The 15277-nt window shown below is 43.7% G+C and overlaps 3 protein-coding genes across 4 annotated transcripts in view; 1 reads left to right on the top strand and 2 right to left on the bottom strand.

The window, feature by feature from the left end:
- The window catches only part of LOC119659619 (sex-regulated protein janus-A-like), an 87169-nt gene extending 85692 nt beyond the window's left edge, over nucleotides 1-1477 (bottom strand). Inside the window, exons 1-2 of one of the 2 annotated variants that reach the window (XM_038067794.1) lie at nucleotides 1348-1477; nucleotides 1044-1226 (exon numbers count right to left, since the gene is read on the bottom strand). In XM_038067794.1, coding sequence (XP_037923722.1) covers nucleotides 1044-1226; nucleotides 1348-1396 — 232 coding nt within the window. In that variant the 5' untranslated portion in view covers nucleotides 1397-1477. Of the gene's footprint in view, nucleotides 1-1043; nucleotides 1227-1277 lie in introns of both variants that reach the window. The other variant, XM_038067796.1, reaches the window with a different exon arrangement.
- A 33-nt stretch (nucleotides 1478-1510) lies between these two features.
- LOC119659618 (mitochondrial mRNA pseudouridine synthase Trub2) lies at nucleotides 1511-8743 on the top strand. The gene is made up of 3 exons (XM_038067793.1): nucleotides 1511-1709; nucleotides 7735-7926; nucleotides 7983-8743. The coding sequence occupies exons 1-3, from the start codon at nucleotides 1556-1558 to the stop codon at nucleotides 8588-8590; spliced, it is 954 nt and encodes a 317-aa protein (XP_037923721.1). The 5' UTR covers nucleotides 1511-1555; the 3' UTR covers nucleotides 8591-8743.
- LOC119659617 (alpha/beta hydrolase domain-containing protein 17B-like) lies at nucleotides 8703-10171 on the bottom strand. The gene is made up of 3 exons (XM_038067792.1): nucleotides 9986-10171; nucleotides 9392-9915; nucleotides 8703-9337 (listed from the first exon to the last, which is right to left on the bottom strand). The coding sequence occupies exons 2-3, from the start codon at nucleotides 9837-9839 to the stop codon at nucleotides 8817-8819; spliced, it is 969 nt and encodes a 322-aa protein (XP_037923720.1). The 5' UTR covers nucleotides 9840-9915; nucleotides 9986-10171; the 3' UTR covers nucleotides 8703-8816.
- Nucleotides 10172-15277: the final 5106 nt, after the last annotated feature.

A 15277-nucleotide genomic window follows, 5' to 3' on the forward strand; every position in this document is an offset into this window, starting at 1 on the left:
TTTGCCGGCTGATCTCCAATTAGTGCGGTTCAGTCCGTCCTCCTTTACGGAAATGTACCGTAAGCGCCTAGTGCAAATACAAGGACGAGGAGAGGGGATCTGCGAGTTACGTCCACCTATCCTGCCGTTTCGAAGTCAACTGTAATGGTGATAGCGGGAATTCTTATGATCGCGCTCCATCCTGCCGAGCGGAGGCTCGTATCTGGAAAAGCGAGGGAACTAAGGAAACTGTCGCTTGTGAAGAGAGAGCCCGCACTCTCTACGCATGACAGCAATCTTGGACCGCGCACCCCATAAAAGACGTGCGGTATTTTCAACCTTACCAGCACACAATGGAAAAATCACACTGGCCGGACTGCTTTTATTGCAAGGACGTGATGGCTGATGCCTGCCACACCTTCTTTCTGCAGAAGGTGGAAGTGCCACCGTGATCATCTTTCGATGGAAGGGTGCCTTGCGTCCCCGGACACCATAATGGAGGCAATGCTGCAGATCGGATACACGTGGAGGAGACTGACTCATGGCACACAACTTATTTTTAAGATGAAAAGGAGGAAGATGGATAGGAGAGAAGCCAGGGTAGATGAGGCTCCCTGAAGCCGCGGGGTTTTGCTCCTACACTGAATAGAGCGGGCCTGAGGTAATGTGTCAAAGGATTCCGAGTAAGAGTCCTGGATGCTCCAAGGGGGTGGGCCGGTAGTCTGTCTGAGACAGGAGTCCGGCACTTTGTGCGGAAAATCACCTCCCTACCCAAAGAAAAACACTTTCCCATCAACTGCCACAGAAAGAAAAGCTGATCTAATGCTCATTTGCCTGAAGCGAAATCTTTTCGGTATGAGTCGTTGATTTTCTTAGTATCGGGGCTATCATGCCTAGCCAGATTGCGGAGAATATCTTATGTATGGAACATATAATCATATATATTGTCAATTATCATCTTCCCATAGCATTTAATTTCCTGGCGTTCATAAAATTGGAGTTGATTAACCAAGAACCGGCAAATTTCAATTTAGTTTAAAGGCATAAATGAAGATCCTACTCACAGTGCCACTGGGCTCGATTGAATCCGCGCACAATAAGTTTACTCGGCTCCATTCCATCACTTTGCTCCTTGCCGTAAACTTTAATTAAAACATACTTGAAAATGCCCTCGTCAATATCAACTTCCGGAACAGCTTCCAATTTCGCATCGACCATTCTGCAAAAGTTCGCGGAACCACTTCGAACTGAAAACAAGTAACGAATTATAAAAAGTTCTGGAAAATCATCTCAATTACTTAAGATGACACTGAATAATGTAAAAATTATACAAATTTGCATAATTATCCGGAACCAAAACAAACTAACCTAAACTCCGTACGCCGCTTTGACACAAACGACCAACAGCACCAAGCATTTTTCTTCGTTTTAGGGGAGATCTAATTGGAGTGCGTGCTGTCTGGTGTGCGAGAGGGTGCGTTCGGTTTGCTTCCGACAAGTGATGAGAAACCATGGTAACACTTAGCAATCAGCTTCTTTTGACAATTCCTGTAAATGGTAAACAAACAGGAGGACGATGAGGTTAGCGGGCGAATCCACAGGCATGGCTGGAAGGATATTCGACGGGCCTACAGCATGGAATTGCCTCAATGGAGTGATAAACGTGTACAAGCCAGCTGGAGTCAAAATAGACCGTGTCCGTAGTGCAATTTTAGGGAATGTATGCAAAGGTAAGTAGTCAAATTAGAAAGTTTCAGTTTCAATTTCCGATGCCGAAATGAAAGCGGTTTTTGGGTAAACGGAAGCGCAATTTAGTGGAATATGTAAACGAGTCAAGAGGTTGCTTGAACGTTTTCTCAGCTAACAGCAACTCCAAAGATCCACTTTCCGTGGATGCCTTTCAAGAGTGAATATCCAACTAAATGTATGTTTTCGGTGTTTCTAGCAATTCAAATAAATGCAAATAATAAGACGATTTTGAGAAAGGATGGTTTGTACGGGCAATTAAGCATAGTTCAGGAGAGGCTTCCTAAAAGTGATTGTGATCCTGATGGGTGATATGAATGTTGTGGGCTCTGACATGTGGTGAGGAAGCACAATCTTGGTGACCGTAACTATAACAATGGAAGGTTTGCCAAATTCTGTAGCGTCCACGGCCTCGTCATTGATGGCAAATTGATCGAGCTTAGAGCCTGTCATAAGGTCCTTTGGGTTTCAAATGACCGACACCGTAAGAGCAACTATTTTGCGGCCAGAGTTGTCTCCTGGATGTGCGTAACAAGAGGTGCTGAAGCCGGCTTCGAAAGGTATCACCATGTGATAATTGCTTACGTTTGCTTGCATGTTGTGTCTGACACTTCTAACAGTTTCAACATTGACCGTTTGACCCAGCTGTCGCTCGACAGTGGGATAGCTGTTTCGCTGACCGACGCTATGCAGGCCGCTGGCTACAAGGATGGCATAAGATCTGACTGACTGCGTGGTGCATTCAAACTACCATACCGTGCGAAATCCCACGAAGTTCGACGTTATGCGCGCCGTGAGAAAAGGGAAATAGTTATTGCGCGGGTCAAAGGAGCGGAAGAGTCGCATATAAACAATTGCCGCAAGTTCCACTATGGATTGCTAGTTGATCTGTCTCTGTGAGCCTATTAAGCATGATGTTCAGCACCCGACTCCCCTATCTTTTCTAAGGTGCGTCCGTTGCACCTAGAAGTTCGCAGTTACACGGGAACAAGTTGAAGAACATCTTGCAGGGTGTTTGCCGATCTTCAGTCAATTGTTGATCTTCGCCACTTCACATGGTTCCTCAACCTAATAGCGAATAGATTCCTTGTGTCGAATATAGACGTCTAAACACTCAGACAATTCTTAATGCCCCATTCCACTCATCCACGATTCTGCATACTCTGTCTTTACTCTTCAGATTTTAGTAAAGCAAGTTAACTCTGAGCACGAGCACCTGTCTCTAAATCAAGGAATGCAATGTAGAGAGGACGACGTTTATCTGCATAAGTAACCCGAAGAGTGTATTGCAACCCCTTCTCTTCCTTTACTTTCATAATACTCCCATGAAGAAATGAATAAGATAATAATGAGCCTCATCAGCTTCCCCTCGGACATAACCTTAACGTGCTGCGGGGTCTTTGTTAGTTTACTACTACACTAAGAGCGTCAGACATAAATATGGAATGTATGGATTTGACCTGTCGCAAGTGGTTTGATGGCTTTGATGCGTCGAAGATTGTCCCTCAACAGACGCAACAATCCCGACTCTGTGAGACCCAATCTCTTGTCAAAGACCGGACCATTTGGGAGCCTTGGGTTCTCTCGGTATACCAGCTCCGTGGGGCTGGCAGCAAATTCCTCTCGGCGAATTGTTCGTAGGACGAGAGGCAAGACTTGAGTCCAGGACGGATCATCGCGTGCCATAATGGCGGCTTTCAGCGTCCGGTGCCAGCGTTCTAGCAGCCCATTGGACTGCCGGTGGTATTGCAGTAGTCCGCTGGCGTTTAAACCCCAGGAGTTTGCCTAACTCCGAAAAAAGGGTCGACTCAAATTGCATTCCCTGGTCAGTGATGACCACTGCAGGGACGCCAAAGCGAGTTATCCACTCTAGACAGAGGGCTTCGGCACGAGATTGCGCCGTAACGTCCTTCAGAGGTGTTACCTCAGGCCACCATGTAAACCTGTCGATGATTGTAAGGCAATTCTTGAAATCGTGCGGGTCTCGCAAAGGGCCTACTATGTCGAGGTGTATGGTGTGGAACCGCTTGGTAGTGCGGGGGAATCCTTACATGCCTAGTGGCTTTACACTTGTGGCATGCGGTGTACTCTCTGGCGATTAAGAGCAATCAAGTTGCGGACGACCTGCGGAGTTAGAAGGCCTCACCAAAATGATGCTTCCGGCCCCCCACTGAGAAATCTGTGGAAGGCATACTTTCCACTTCAATGGATAGTTTACATTTAGTGCCCACGGAGTAGTCAGCCAGAAGGAAAGTACCTTAAGGGAAACTGGAAACCCAAATACCATCGGCCCGTCCGCGGTACTGTTGCCTAAATCAACCCGTAATCGTAAGAGGAAACTTCCACTACTAAGAGGGACTTAAGACTCAATTTTGCCTGTCAGAATCCTCTGCTTCACCCTTACCAGAGAAAGTTGAAGGAAGAGAAGAACGGCAGAATAAGTCACTGCGGAAGAAAATAAAGCTCCTTGGGAATGAGTAGTACGGTAATGCCAATAGAAATCGGACGCAACGAAGCGGAATCTTCGGCGGAAGGTGAAGATAAGCTGGTTACCCCGGGGAGACCACACTGGATACAGCGCAAGACCAACACATCTATGGTAGGCAACGCTTTGCTGTGCTCCGCACTAGGGAATACATCCAGAGAGATCAGCAAAGCTGGTCTCTCCCTTAGGAATACGAAGGCGAGACAGAAAAGAACGTATACACAAGTAGCAGCCTCATTTCTGACCGCTGCAGTGGGAGTTTCTTCTAAAGATGGGAAAATATCAGATATAATTTACCATCCTTCAGGAATACCTGAGGAAAAAAATTTTGAAGCCTGGAACGGGACGGGCTTCTCCATTTGGAGTACAATGGTGAGGGTGCCTTAAAGTGGCCCCAGAAGGTAATTCTAGTTTTGAGTTCTGGCGGTCGGCCTGAATTTACCATTGTAAATACCGAGTTGTGCAGGACGGAATATATCGGATCTTGGGTACTTGGCTCTCGAAGGTAGCTAGTGTTTGAACTGGATCAAAAGAGTCTGAAGGTGCTCAGGGGCAGTTATCATATGATATTCCCCTTTTTCCCGAACCCGAAAAATAATGATAGACTCATACAAAATAAATCCTACCTCCTGCAACTTTAGCGGAACATACGGAAAAAATTAGAAGCTAGAAACGGGAATGAACTTGACTTGATACCAGTTTGTGAAATTATTACATATTAGACTGAGCTTATGTCGAAAAACATAAAGACTGGTCAAATTAGCCTGAAGCATCCATCCCTTATTTTCGATTTAACAAAATCTTTGGCATTATGTCAGTTAAGCGGGTTAGAATATTTTGCGACGAAAGATAGACCGAGAGACTATGTACTGATGTTAAAACTATTAGAGGCAACTATGCTGAGACAATTCTGTTCCCTGCATCTAGTTACGATCGTCTTACGATATCAGATTAATAGTGGGAGAAAAAACTTGATAGTTACCTCTGCTTACTTACAATTCGTTATGTCTCCCAATGACGTTAGAACTAAGGGATCTGATAACTTATACAGAATCAAGTGATCTTGAACAGTCAACATAGTTATTGGAAGAATAGCAAATGTAATCCGAGAGAAGAGAAGCCATTTGAACCTGAGCTAGTGACTATGAATTTGGGATGCGCAGCTACATTCATGGGGTAAAAAAGAAGTGAAGTAATTGACCTGACAATCTACACTTCGAAGATGTTAGAATTGATTAAAGACTGGTGGATGCTAGATGAATTGAGTCTGAGTATCACAAGCGAGCAGACTTCAATACAAAGACGGAAACTCTGGAAAATGGATTGGACAACTTTCAATGAACTTCTTCGGAATAAAGCGCAGCTCTCTAAACGGCTAAGGACTACTTTGGCAATAGAAGATCAATTGGGAACTCTAAATTTGCATTTTTAGAGTGTTTTAAAGAAACTTGTTCCATTACGCAAAGCAAACGCGGCAAAATGGTTCCCTAGTGGAGTCGAGAGCTACAAAACACAAGAAATTTGCCAGACCACTTCCGAATCATACTTGAAAAAGTATTAAGAATGAAGACTAACGACTAAACTACCGGAACTCACAACGTGAGTATAAGAGGCTCGTTAAATGGTTGAAATGCGACTGTGACGAACTGGTAGGCGAAAGAAGGACTCCAAGGCTGTGCAGGGTCCTTGACAGGGATGACTAGGTCAAGCTGGAATTTCGTGGAAGACCGGATTGAATTTTCACGTAGTCCGACAGTACAGGCTTTCCGAGAGAAAAGCTGATAGAAATGAGACGGAGATAGTTCGCGGAATCTTCAAAAATTTCAACACGAAAATGTTACAAGCTGAATTTGAACACTACGAACGCGGTCTTTACCTACTAATTTTACTGTCCTTCCAATGTATAGAGCACCTCTTGGCAGAAGGTTAAGATAATCTTCATGCCGAAACCTAGGCAAAGCCAGCCCATTCAAAGCCAAAGAACTTCACACAGATCATTACCAGCGATGTTCGAGTGCTCTGTCATCCACATCAGAAATGTTCAGCCCAGTTCTTCTTCCGTGAATAACCTATCGGTGAAGATCATTAAGTTTGTAATCCCAAAAGAGTCGTGACCATTTATCGACCATTCTTTTCTCTTGGTGATTACGATGGAGTATGTCTTCCCAAAGACAAATCTGGAAACCATATGTGGGCATCAGTGCCACCTGATGATTACCAAGGGATCGATTCTATGTGCATCGTTAGCTGTTTGTGTTTCACTTCCAACTGAATGGGCGGTAGATTTAAGATAGCTTGACCGGGCGATCTTACAAATATCAAAATGGGCTTTATTATGAATGGATTGGATGGATTATGGATCCAATAAATTGGTTGTGGTGAAAGTCCCCAGGTCTTGGCTATCGCTACAGCACCAAAACAATCTACATGATTTCTTATATTGTCCCTGGATATGATGGTCCCCCGATAGCTTCAAGTTGAGATGTATTCCTAAATACTTGACTGATTTTACCAGCTAGATTGCGACAAAGAACGCAAACGCTACTTGGCTGTTAAAATCCCCAAGTTTGATTTTAATATCATATCTGAGACAGGCTTCGAGGGTTCGTTCTACTGCCAAGGTATCCTTCTTCGACTCTGCAGTCTCCTCTCTAGGGGCGTGAACGTTTATAAAGCTTATATTCGTAAATTTGCCTCGCAAACGCAGAGTGCATAGTCGTTCGCTTATGCCGCTTAGCCGATAACAGCAGGTTTCATTTTTTGGCTGACTACCTATTCCGAGCACATGGTTTACTGGATGACCGCTATAATATATGTGACTCTTCTCCAGGAAACAGTTCCTGTCCAACACATCTCCTGTAACGCTGTTACATCAGCCCTATATTGGAACAGGATATCGGCTACCTGCTTGGCAGTTTCATCTCTGTACAGGGAGTGCACGTTCCATGAGAAAATGCGCAAATCGTTATTCCTTTTTCGTTGCCGGGTTCGTCGTTGTATTATCCGTCCAGTCCGAGGCTCCTATTGTGGCTTCGTAATAAGTTGTTTTCCGTGTATGGTTGTCAGCCCTACCCAATCCACAACCTGGGGACCAGTTGGTACAATTTGGCCCGTTTTTAGGCGCGGGCGACTCGCTTTCACCCTTCTCCGTCTGCAGCTTTTCGTTAAGAAAGAGCTCCCAGTGGTTAGCGGGTGGAGGTGGAGATAGAGTTTAGTAGTAGAGCTGTTGATGTTGGTTCAGCAGGCGTTTCCCAAGTTTTTATGCTTCATCGTGGGTACCAACCCACGTTTCACCCTGGGACCTATACTACCCTTTGACCACCACCGCGCTATACTGAATTTTGATTCAAATTCTAACTGTGGGTTCTTTTAAAACAATAGACAATATAAAAAAAATTCAGAAACTTTATTCCCCTAGATGTAATCAACCCCAAAAGAAACCTTTATTTTCCGAGCTATCAAAAAGAATATTCCCCAAGTTTCAACATCGGCAAATTGTTTGGTATTATTTATATTTATTGCAGATTTAAACAGCCTAAAAGTAAGGGAACCAATACAGCGGGTCGCTATAGAGCCAGGAGGGAACCAAAAATATCTTATAAGAAAGGAGCAGAATCTAGCAGATCACGTTTTAGCTGTTGGTCCACGATATCAGTTAAAAGACTTCAAATTCAATGTTGCAGCCGGTCTGGGCCCTCACACAAGCGGTGTCCTAGGTAAGGTTACTTCGACATCATATTTTCAGACTCAAGCATCTATGAAGCATTTACAGTTGTAGGAATTAATAATGGCACAAACACAACGATGAAAATACAATCAAATCGCCCATTACGTGCATATCACGTAACCGGACGTTTCGGGAAGGCAACTGAAAATTTCTTGGGTGATTCAAGGGTGACATTGAAAGCAAAATTCGGACATGTGCGGAGTGAACGCCTCGGCGCAATGGTCGCCTCACTGCAAGCTTCAAATCAACGCAAAATGTACGAAATGTGTGGCGTAGATTTACAGTCACAAGCAGCATACGAACTGGCGTCAAAAGGATTATTTCGTCCAGCGGATAACACATTACCGGTCATATTTGGAATGAAGTTAATCCATTTCCAGCTACCTGAATTCACATTGGAAGTGCACGCAATGAATGAATCGGAAAAATATTTAGCGGCTTTAATTAATGATATTGCAATTGAGCAACGGTCAGTTGCCTTCTGCTCGGGGATTCGTTGCATTAGACATGGTCATTTCAGCATCGAGGACTCTCTGTTACGGAGACATTGGACGTTGGAGGGCGTCTTGCAGAATATGTCAGAATGTAGGAAAATTATAAAACAACATCCGCAAATGCTAAACAGAAGAGATGGCTCACTTACAGGGGACTAGACACGAAATTTTATCCTCAAATATGATCCCGCACTAGTTTTCGCAATCCACCTACAAACAGAATTACGAAACTGGCTTTAAGTTTCTTTAATTAGTAAGGAAACCAAAAACCTATAATTTGGATAAATAATATTTTATTTCTGTAAACCTTAAGAGTCTTGTTTTCTAGATTTTTTTCCAAGCGTTTTGTAGATTTTAAAACTAACAGCATTTTTCATAGTCATTTTCATTGTGGTCGTTCTTGATTTCGCTGAAAAAATCCGTTTTTGCCACATCCATCCAGTTCACCAGACACAAGTTGCTTCAAGCGTTTTATGAAGGGCTCGTACCGCTCCACGTCATTGTGACCAGCTCCGTGTATCCATAGCGGTGGAAGGGGATTCTTACAATGTTTATATATCCTTTCACCGTGGATTATCTTAACAATATCGTCTTTCGTGCCATGTATGACTAACACTGGTGAAGTAATTTTCGGGACTTTCTCTAAATTGTTGTAAGGATCACACATTGTTCGAATCTTTTTCGGGAATAACATCCTAATGGCAGACATAAACGCAGAGTGAAGAATAACACCGGCCACTGAGTGTATACTTGCTAGATATATTGTTGGTACTGATCCAATACTTTGACCGTATAATATGATTTTCTCCCTTGGAATGCTATATTTTTCACGTAAAGCTTTGTATGCCGCTTCTGCGTCTGCGTATATATTTTGTTCATTTGGTTTCCCGCTACTGCATCCATAGCCTTCAAGGAAAAGCGCAAATAAAAACAACCTCAATTGCCACCCTGCATACTAACCTGCGTAATCATATCCAAAAATATCACACTTGATTTCTTGCCCTAAGCCAAGCAGATATCCAGATAATATTCCTAAATCAACTGCATTTGGATGCGAATATAAGATTGTGTACTTTGCGTTCGCGTTACACTTCACGTACAGGCAGGCGATATCATGACCACGCTTCGTTCGGACGTAAAATGCATCAAAACACTTCTCCTCTTCCTCATTGAATTTCCAAGGCGCATAATCGTTCAAAATCATCTTATATTCGGCATGTTGACTTCTAGCTGCCAGTTCAAGATTTGGTCTTTCTTTATCTTTACCATTATAGCGGCTTCCTTCGCCTCTATTCGTAGGTTGATTTTCACAAGCGATATCGCATCTCAATCCATAAGATGGAGGAGGTGGCATAAACGCTGCTCTGGTTGCAATACACGATAACAAAGCTGGCACAACAAAGCACATACTAAGGCAATTACAGCAAACTGGAAAGTTTTAAACGTTTTTCGGCGATCCTTAGCATCAAAACGTCCTAAATTACTGAAAGCAATCGACGATTGGGTCTATATGCTTCCAGAGCTGATATGATATTGTGCTGCAAACTATTTAGTATGGAGGTTCGTTTATTGCTGGCGTCACTCATATTAAATGTACATTCCTGCAAGCTGCTTGGCCGGTTTGCAATTCTTACGGCTGCATTACTTCCGCACACGCAGTGGTGGAATTTTGTCACATCAAGATCTCGACAAACCAAATTCAGTTCTGACACTAAGTCAGAACGGATCGTTAACTGCACGGAAATGAAAACTAGATTAATATGGTCTTCCTGTAGTCAACGATAATCGAATAATATTCGAAAATATTCAAAATTTAACTTATTTTTGTTTGAATAATTGTAATTCAATGGCGAGTTTCTGGGTGAAGATGGGATAGACACAGCCAAATAGTTGGTACTTTCAAATAACTACATCTGAATGCTAAGAAAGTGACATTTTTTAGGATTTATTCTGTCCAATGCTATTATTCGCGATTGGTGAATATCCTTTAAAGAACCAGAGGTAACGTTAGAAATTAAATGGTAATATGACGAAGGATAAATGCTCACAGGGGTTAACATGTGGTCCTGAGCAGTGAACTCTGGGTACCAGGTGACTCCCAGTTTCAACCAGTTTTGTCTCGGAACTCTGCCGAGATCAACTTATTTTCCCCGGTAAAACAAAGACAATGGAAACCATATATGATAAACTTAAAAACTTAAAGCCTAAAACAAAAGCAGAAATTAAATTTCGGTAAGGACAATCCAATCCTGAACTCATCAATGGAGAACCTTTGTTTAAACTCAGAACCAATTGAGACCCCGGGCTCCAGTCGGCAGCATCTGCTGAGGCCCACATGTAAGCACCTGTCTTCGGGCAGCAAACGGTGTCCAGTCAAACCGAATTCGGGAATAACAATGCCTCCATGCAAGCCGCCTTCTAGGAAACCACAACCCCGGGTTGTGCCAATATTGAGGGGAATGAAAAATCCGGGGCATCTGCGGTTAGGGGGAAATCATAGCAGCAGCATGCGTTTCTGACAATTCTAACTCTTCAACACAATAGGCGGCAAAGAGGGCTCGATCAGCAAGTCTTCATTTGCAGCCAAGGCCAGTGAGCCGATGCATGGCGACACCAATCCATCTCGTACCGAGCATTGCGAACTTAGAAGGAAACTCCTCCTAGTTGTAAGAACTGCATCCTTGCAAAGTATGATATTACGCTTCGCTTTGAGTCGGTAGGTACATACCATTAAATCATCATCAACGGCGCAACAACCGGTATCCGGTATAGGCCTGCCTTAATAAGGAACTCCAGACATCCCAGTTTTGCGTCGAGGTTCACCAATTCGATATCCCTAAAACTTGTGTAACGTCCTGACCTACGCCATCGCTCCATCTCAGACAAGGTCTGCCTCGTCTTCTTTTCCTACCATAGATATTGCCCTTATAGACTTTCCGGGCTGGATCATCCTCATCCATACGGATTAAATGACCTGCCCACCGTAACCAATTGAACCGGATTTCATCCACAACCTAACGGTCATGGTATCGCTCATAGAATTCGTCGTTATGTAGGCTACGAAATCGTCCATTCTCATGTAAGGGGCCAAAAATTCTTCGGAGGATTCTTCTCTTGAACGCGGCCAAGAGCTCGCAATTCTTCTTGCTAAGAACCCAAGTCTCCGAGGAATACAGTACAGTAAGAGCTTTGACCGTATGGTGAGACGTTTCGAGCGGAACAGTTTTTGTAAGCTGAAATAGCCTAGTCAGTCTTATCAATTTCGTCGGGATACCGAATTCTCTCATGGCCATGTACAGTTTTACCCTGGGTCAGATAGTACTGCTCCTCCCTTAACGATGTGTGGAAGGGTGGTCAGGGTGCCAATGAAGAGGACATCTGAGTTGTCATCTTTTTCTGGCTTCCAAAAGAGGAGCATCATGGTGCTGCGGTTCTGGAATATTTGGAAAGATTTGTCTGACTCAAACGCAGATATTTGTCTGCCTGTTCTCTGAGGCAAACACAAACACTTGTCTGGGATAGAGTGACTGAAACGGAAATTTAGCTGAGACAGACATTTGTCTATTTAATGTCTGACACAAGCACAAATTTTTGTTTAGAACAAGTATTTAACTAGGACAGACATTTGTTTGGCATAGGCACAGATCTCTGTCTGTCTGTCTGATGTCTGGAACTGCTGCACACATTTGTTTGTCTGTAGTTAATTTGGACAAAAACACAATTGCAACTACCAAACCAGTTGTTAGTTCCTCTCCTTATTAGAACCATTTGTTTTAGTTCAAAGCACAAACGGCACTGAACATGATTCCATGATTATGATTACAATCCTAATTATCACCTGTAATTTCGATTACAGTTCTCTAAATACGAGATCTTGCTCATTTTCTTATTGTAACCATAACCAGTGTGCGGATAGCTGAGTGGTTAGAGCACAAGGCTGTCGTACGGAAGGTCGCGGTTCAAATCTCACTGGTGGCAGCGGAATTTGCATCGTGATTTGACGTCGGATACCAATCGACTCAGCTGTGAATGAGTACCTGAGTCAAATCAGGGTAATAATCTCGGGCGAGCGCAATGCTGACGACATTGCCTCCTAGTGTTCCGTTACGGTCTTGAATGAAGGCCCTGATCCAACATGGATTGTTGCGCCAACGATTATTATTATTATATGGGCTACGAAATCATCCACTCTCATATATGGGCTAAAAACTCTTCGAAGAATTCTTCTCTCGAATGCAGCTAACAGTTCTCAATTTTTCTTGCTAAGAACCCATCCCCGAGGAATACATGAGGACTAGCAAGATTATTGTCTTGTACAGTAAGAACTTCACCTTATAATGAAACATTTCAAGCGAAACAGTTTTTATAAACTGAAGTAGGATCTGTTAACTGCCAACAACGGTGCGCAGATTTCATCATCATAGCTGTTATCGGTTGTGATGCAGCCTAAGATTTCGCCCCGAAGGTCGTCTACTCGATCTGGATGAAGGTCGATTGTACATCTCGATTTGTCCTCCCCATAATGTCAATATTCTTAGTATTGGCCGGTAGTTAAGTGTACTTGAAGAGAATCGCGCCTCTCGCATTGACACCAGCATCGTTGATAGGGCATTCCCTTTTCTTAGACAGTTGTTAATCAATCTTACAATTTGGTCGGGATACCGAATTCTCTTGGCATTCTCAGTTTTTCAATCGCTTGCCGTAGAGAAAAAATCTGATATTTTGCTGATTTGCCCGGAATGAAACCGTTTTGGTATGAACTGATTATGTACTGCGCATATAGGACTATCCGGCCTAGCAAGATAACAAAAAATATCTTATACATGGCAGAAGACATATTGAAGAAGGGGACAGTTGGTCCCCGAAATACATATTTGTTTAAGAGCAAGCAAATGTCATCAGCGTAGTCAGGATGTTTGAGGAAAGATGTCGTCGTCCATTGAATTCATCCGCGTCCTTCGGACAGGCATGTCTGGAACGTCACCCATAATAAGAAGAAATATCGTCAACAGGATGCAACTATGGCGGATTCCGGTTTGGACTTTAAAATCCTCCGAGATTTTACCTCAGTGCACCACGTAATTTCTTGCGCATTCATATGTCGCTCTGATAATAGCTATTAGTTTCTCCGGAATGCCCCTCCTACGTAGAGCACTTCAGATACATTCCCTGTTCATATTATCGAAAGCTTTCTCGAAATTGATGAAGAGCAGGTGCACCAAAGATCTAAATCCCGCACACTGTTCCAAAATGATCCGTAGACTGTTGAGTCCGGAGCAGAAACCAGCCCGTTCTCTGTTCATCGAACTTTCGAAATGTTCTTTGATGCATTCCAAGCTTATTTTAACTATTATCTTTGCGACGGTGGGGAACACGACAACGGGTGCCCTTTTTGGAATCTTAACAATCATCCCCTTCTTCCACTCTCTGGGATTCCCAAAATTTCCGTACGAGTGAAAGCAGCAGATCTGCAATAACTGCAGGTGGAGCGATAAATAACTGTGGGGAGACCGTCCTCCGTTTGAGTGCATTGATGAACAAAATGATTTCTCTTCTGTTTGGAGGTCAGTCCGTATCCGCATGCTACGGTTACCAGCCATCTCATTCACAAAACGAGGAACCTCGTCGCAAGCGAACGTAAGCGAGCATCAGATGGTGATCCCTTCCGAGGTCGATGTCAGCGCCCCTATTACTACGCACATCCAGAAGACAATTCCTAAATCTACAGCTGATCGCGAAATAGTCGATCTGATTGCTCGTACGACGTCGGTCAGTTGAAATCCAACGGACCTTACGACAGACTCTGCGGTCGAACAGTGTGCCACCAATGACGAGGCGGTGAAATTTGCAGACATCCACGAACCTCCCACCGATTACGGTCGCCAAGACCGTGCATCCGCAATGTCACCTTTAGGAAGCTTCCTCTGAACCGCGTTTAATTACTCATAGAAATCATCTATAAGCATCACTACATCGGAATTTTCCATTGGTGCGTAGCATTTTACAATTGTGATACTCATTACCCTGAACCGAAATCTAACAGTTGAAAGTCTGTCAGAAATCAGCTCCCAGGTCAAGATTGCGCGCTTTGCGGTAGCCGTCAAAAGCAACCCGACCCTGGATTCGCGTCTGCTACCACTTGGCTTTCCAGAGTGCAAGAACACAGTGCCGCAAGAGGGAAAGGAATACTTTCCAGAATCCCACCATTTTACTTCGCGTAAGTTCAAAATGCCCAACTTATATCGCCGGAACTCCCGTTCAAGTTGAAGAAAGTGAGCATTCTGAGGAACATCGTTACCGTTGTTGAGGAGGGTGCCCACATTCCAGAAACCAATCATAGTCCGTTTTCGATAGCCAACGGTCGTTGCCATGAGGTCCAACTCGTTGACGTTTTGGTAGCGGTAGTGTTTCAAAATTTGCAGATTGCTAGCTCACAAATTTCTATACCTTTAAGTCGCCTCTTACGAGAAGCAGGGAAGGTTTTGGGTGTATTCTTAAAGACCAACTCACAGGCCGCGACACTGATAGTTGGCTGGTCCGTAGTCCGTTGTCATTGGTAGGGTTTAAGTAAGCTATACGAGCCGACGTATCGTCAGATTACAGAATCTGTCCCTAGTTGACTATTAAAATCTACAAGTAATATCATTCCTGGGGGCAGGCTTCCTCGTAGGTCTGTAGGGGCGTGGACCTTAGATTTCGAAATTTGCCTCGGAAACGCAGAGTGCATAGCCGTTCGCTTAAGTTTTCAAAGGCGATAACAGCAGATTTATTTTTTTAGCCGACTAGGAAATCTACTTCGAGCACAAGCTCGATAGCCAGTATAATAAATTGTATAGTGGTCCAGGG

Source organism: Hermetia illucens, chromosome 6, assembly GCF_905115235.1.
Source record: "Hermetia illucens chromosome 6, iHerIll2.2.curated.20191125, whole genome shotgun sequence".
In the NCBI taxonomy this organism is placed as follows: Eukaryota; Metazoa; Arthropoda; class Insecta; order Diptera; family Stratiomyidae; genus Hermetia; species Hermetia illucens.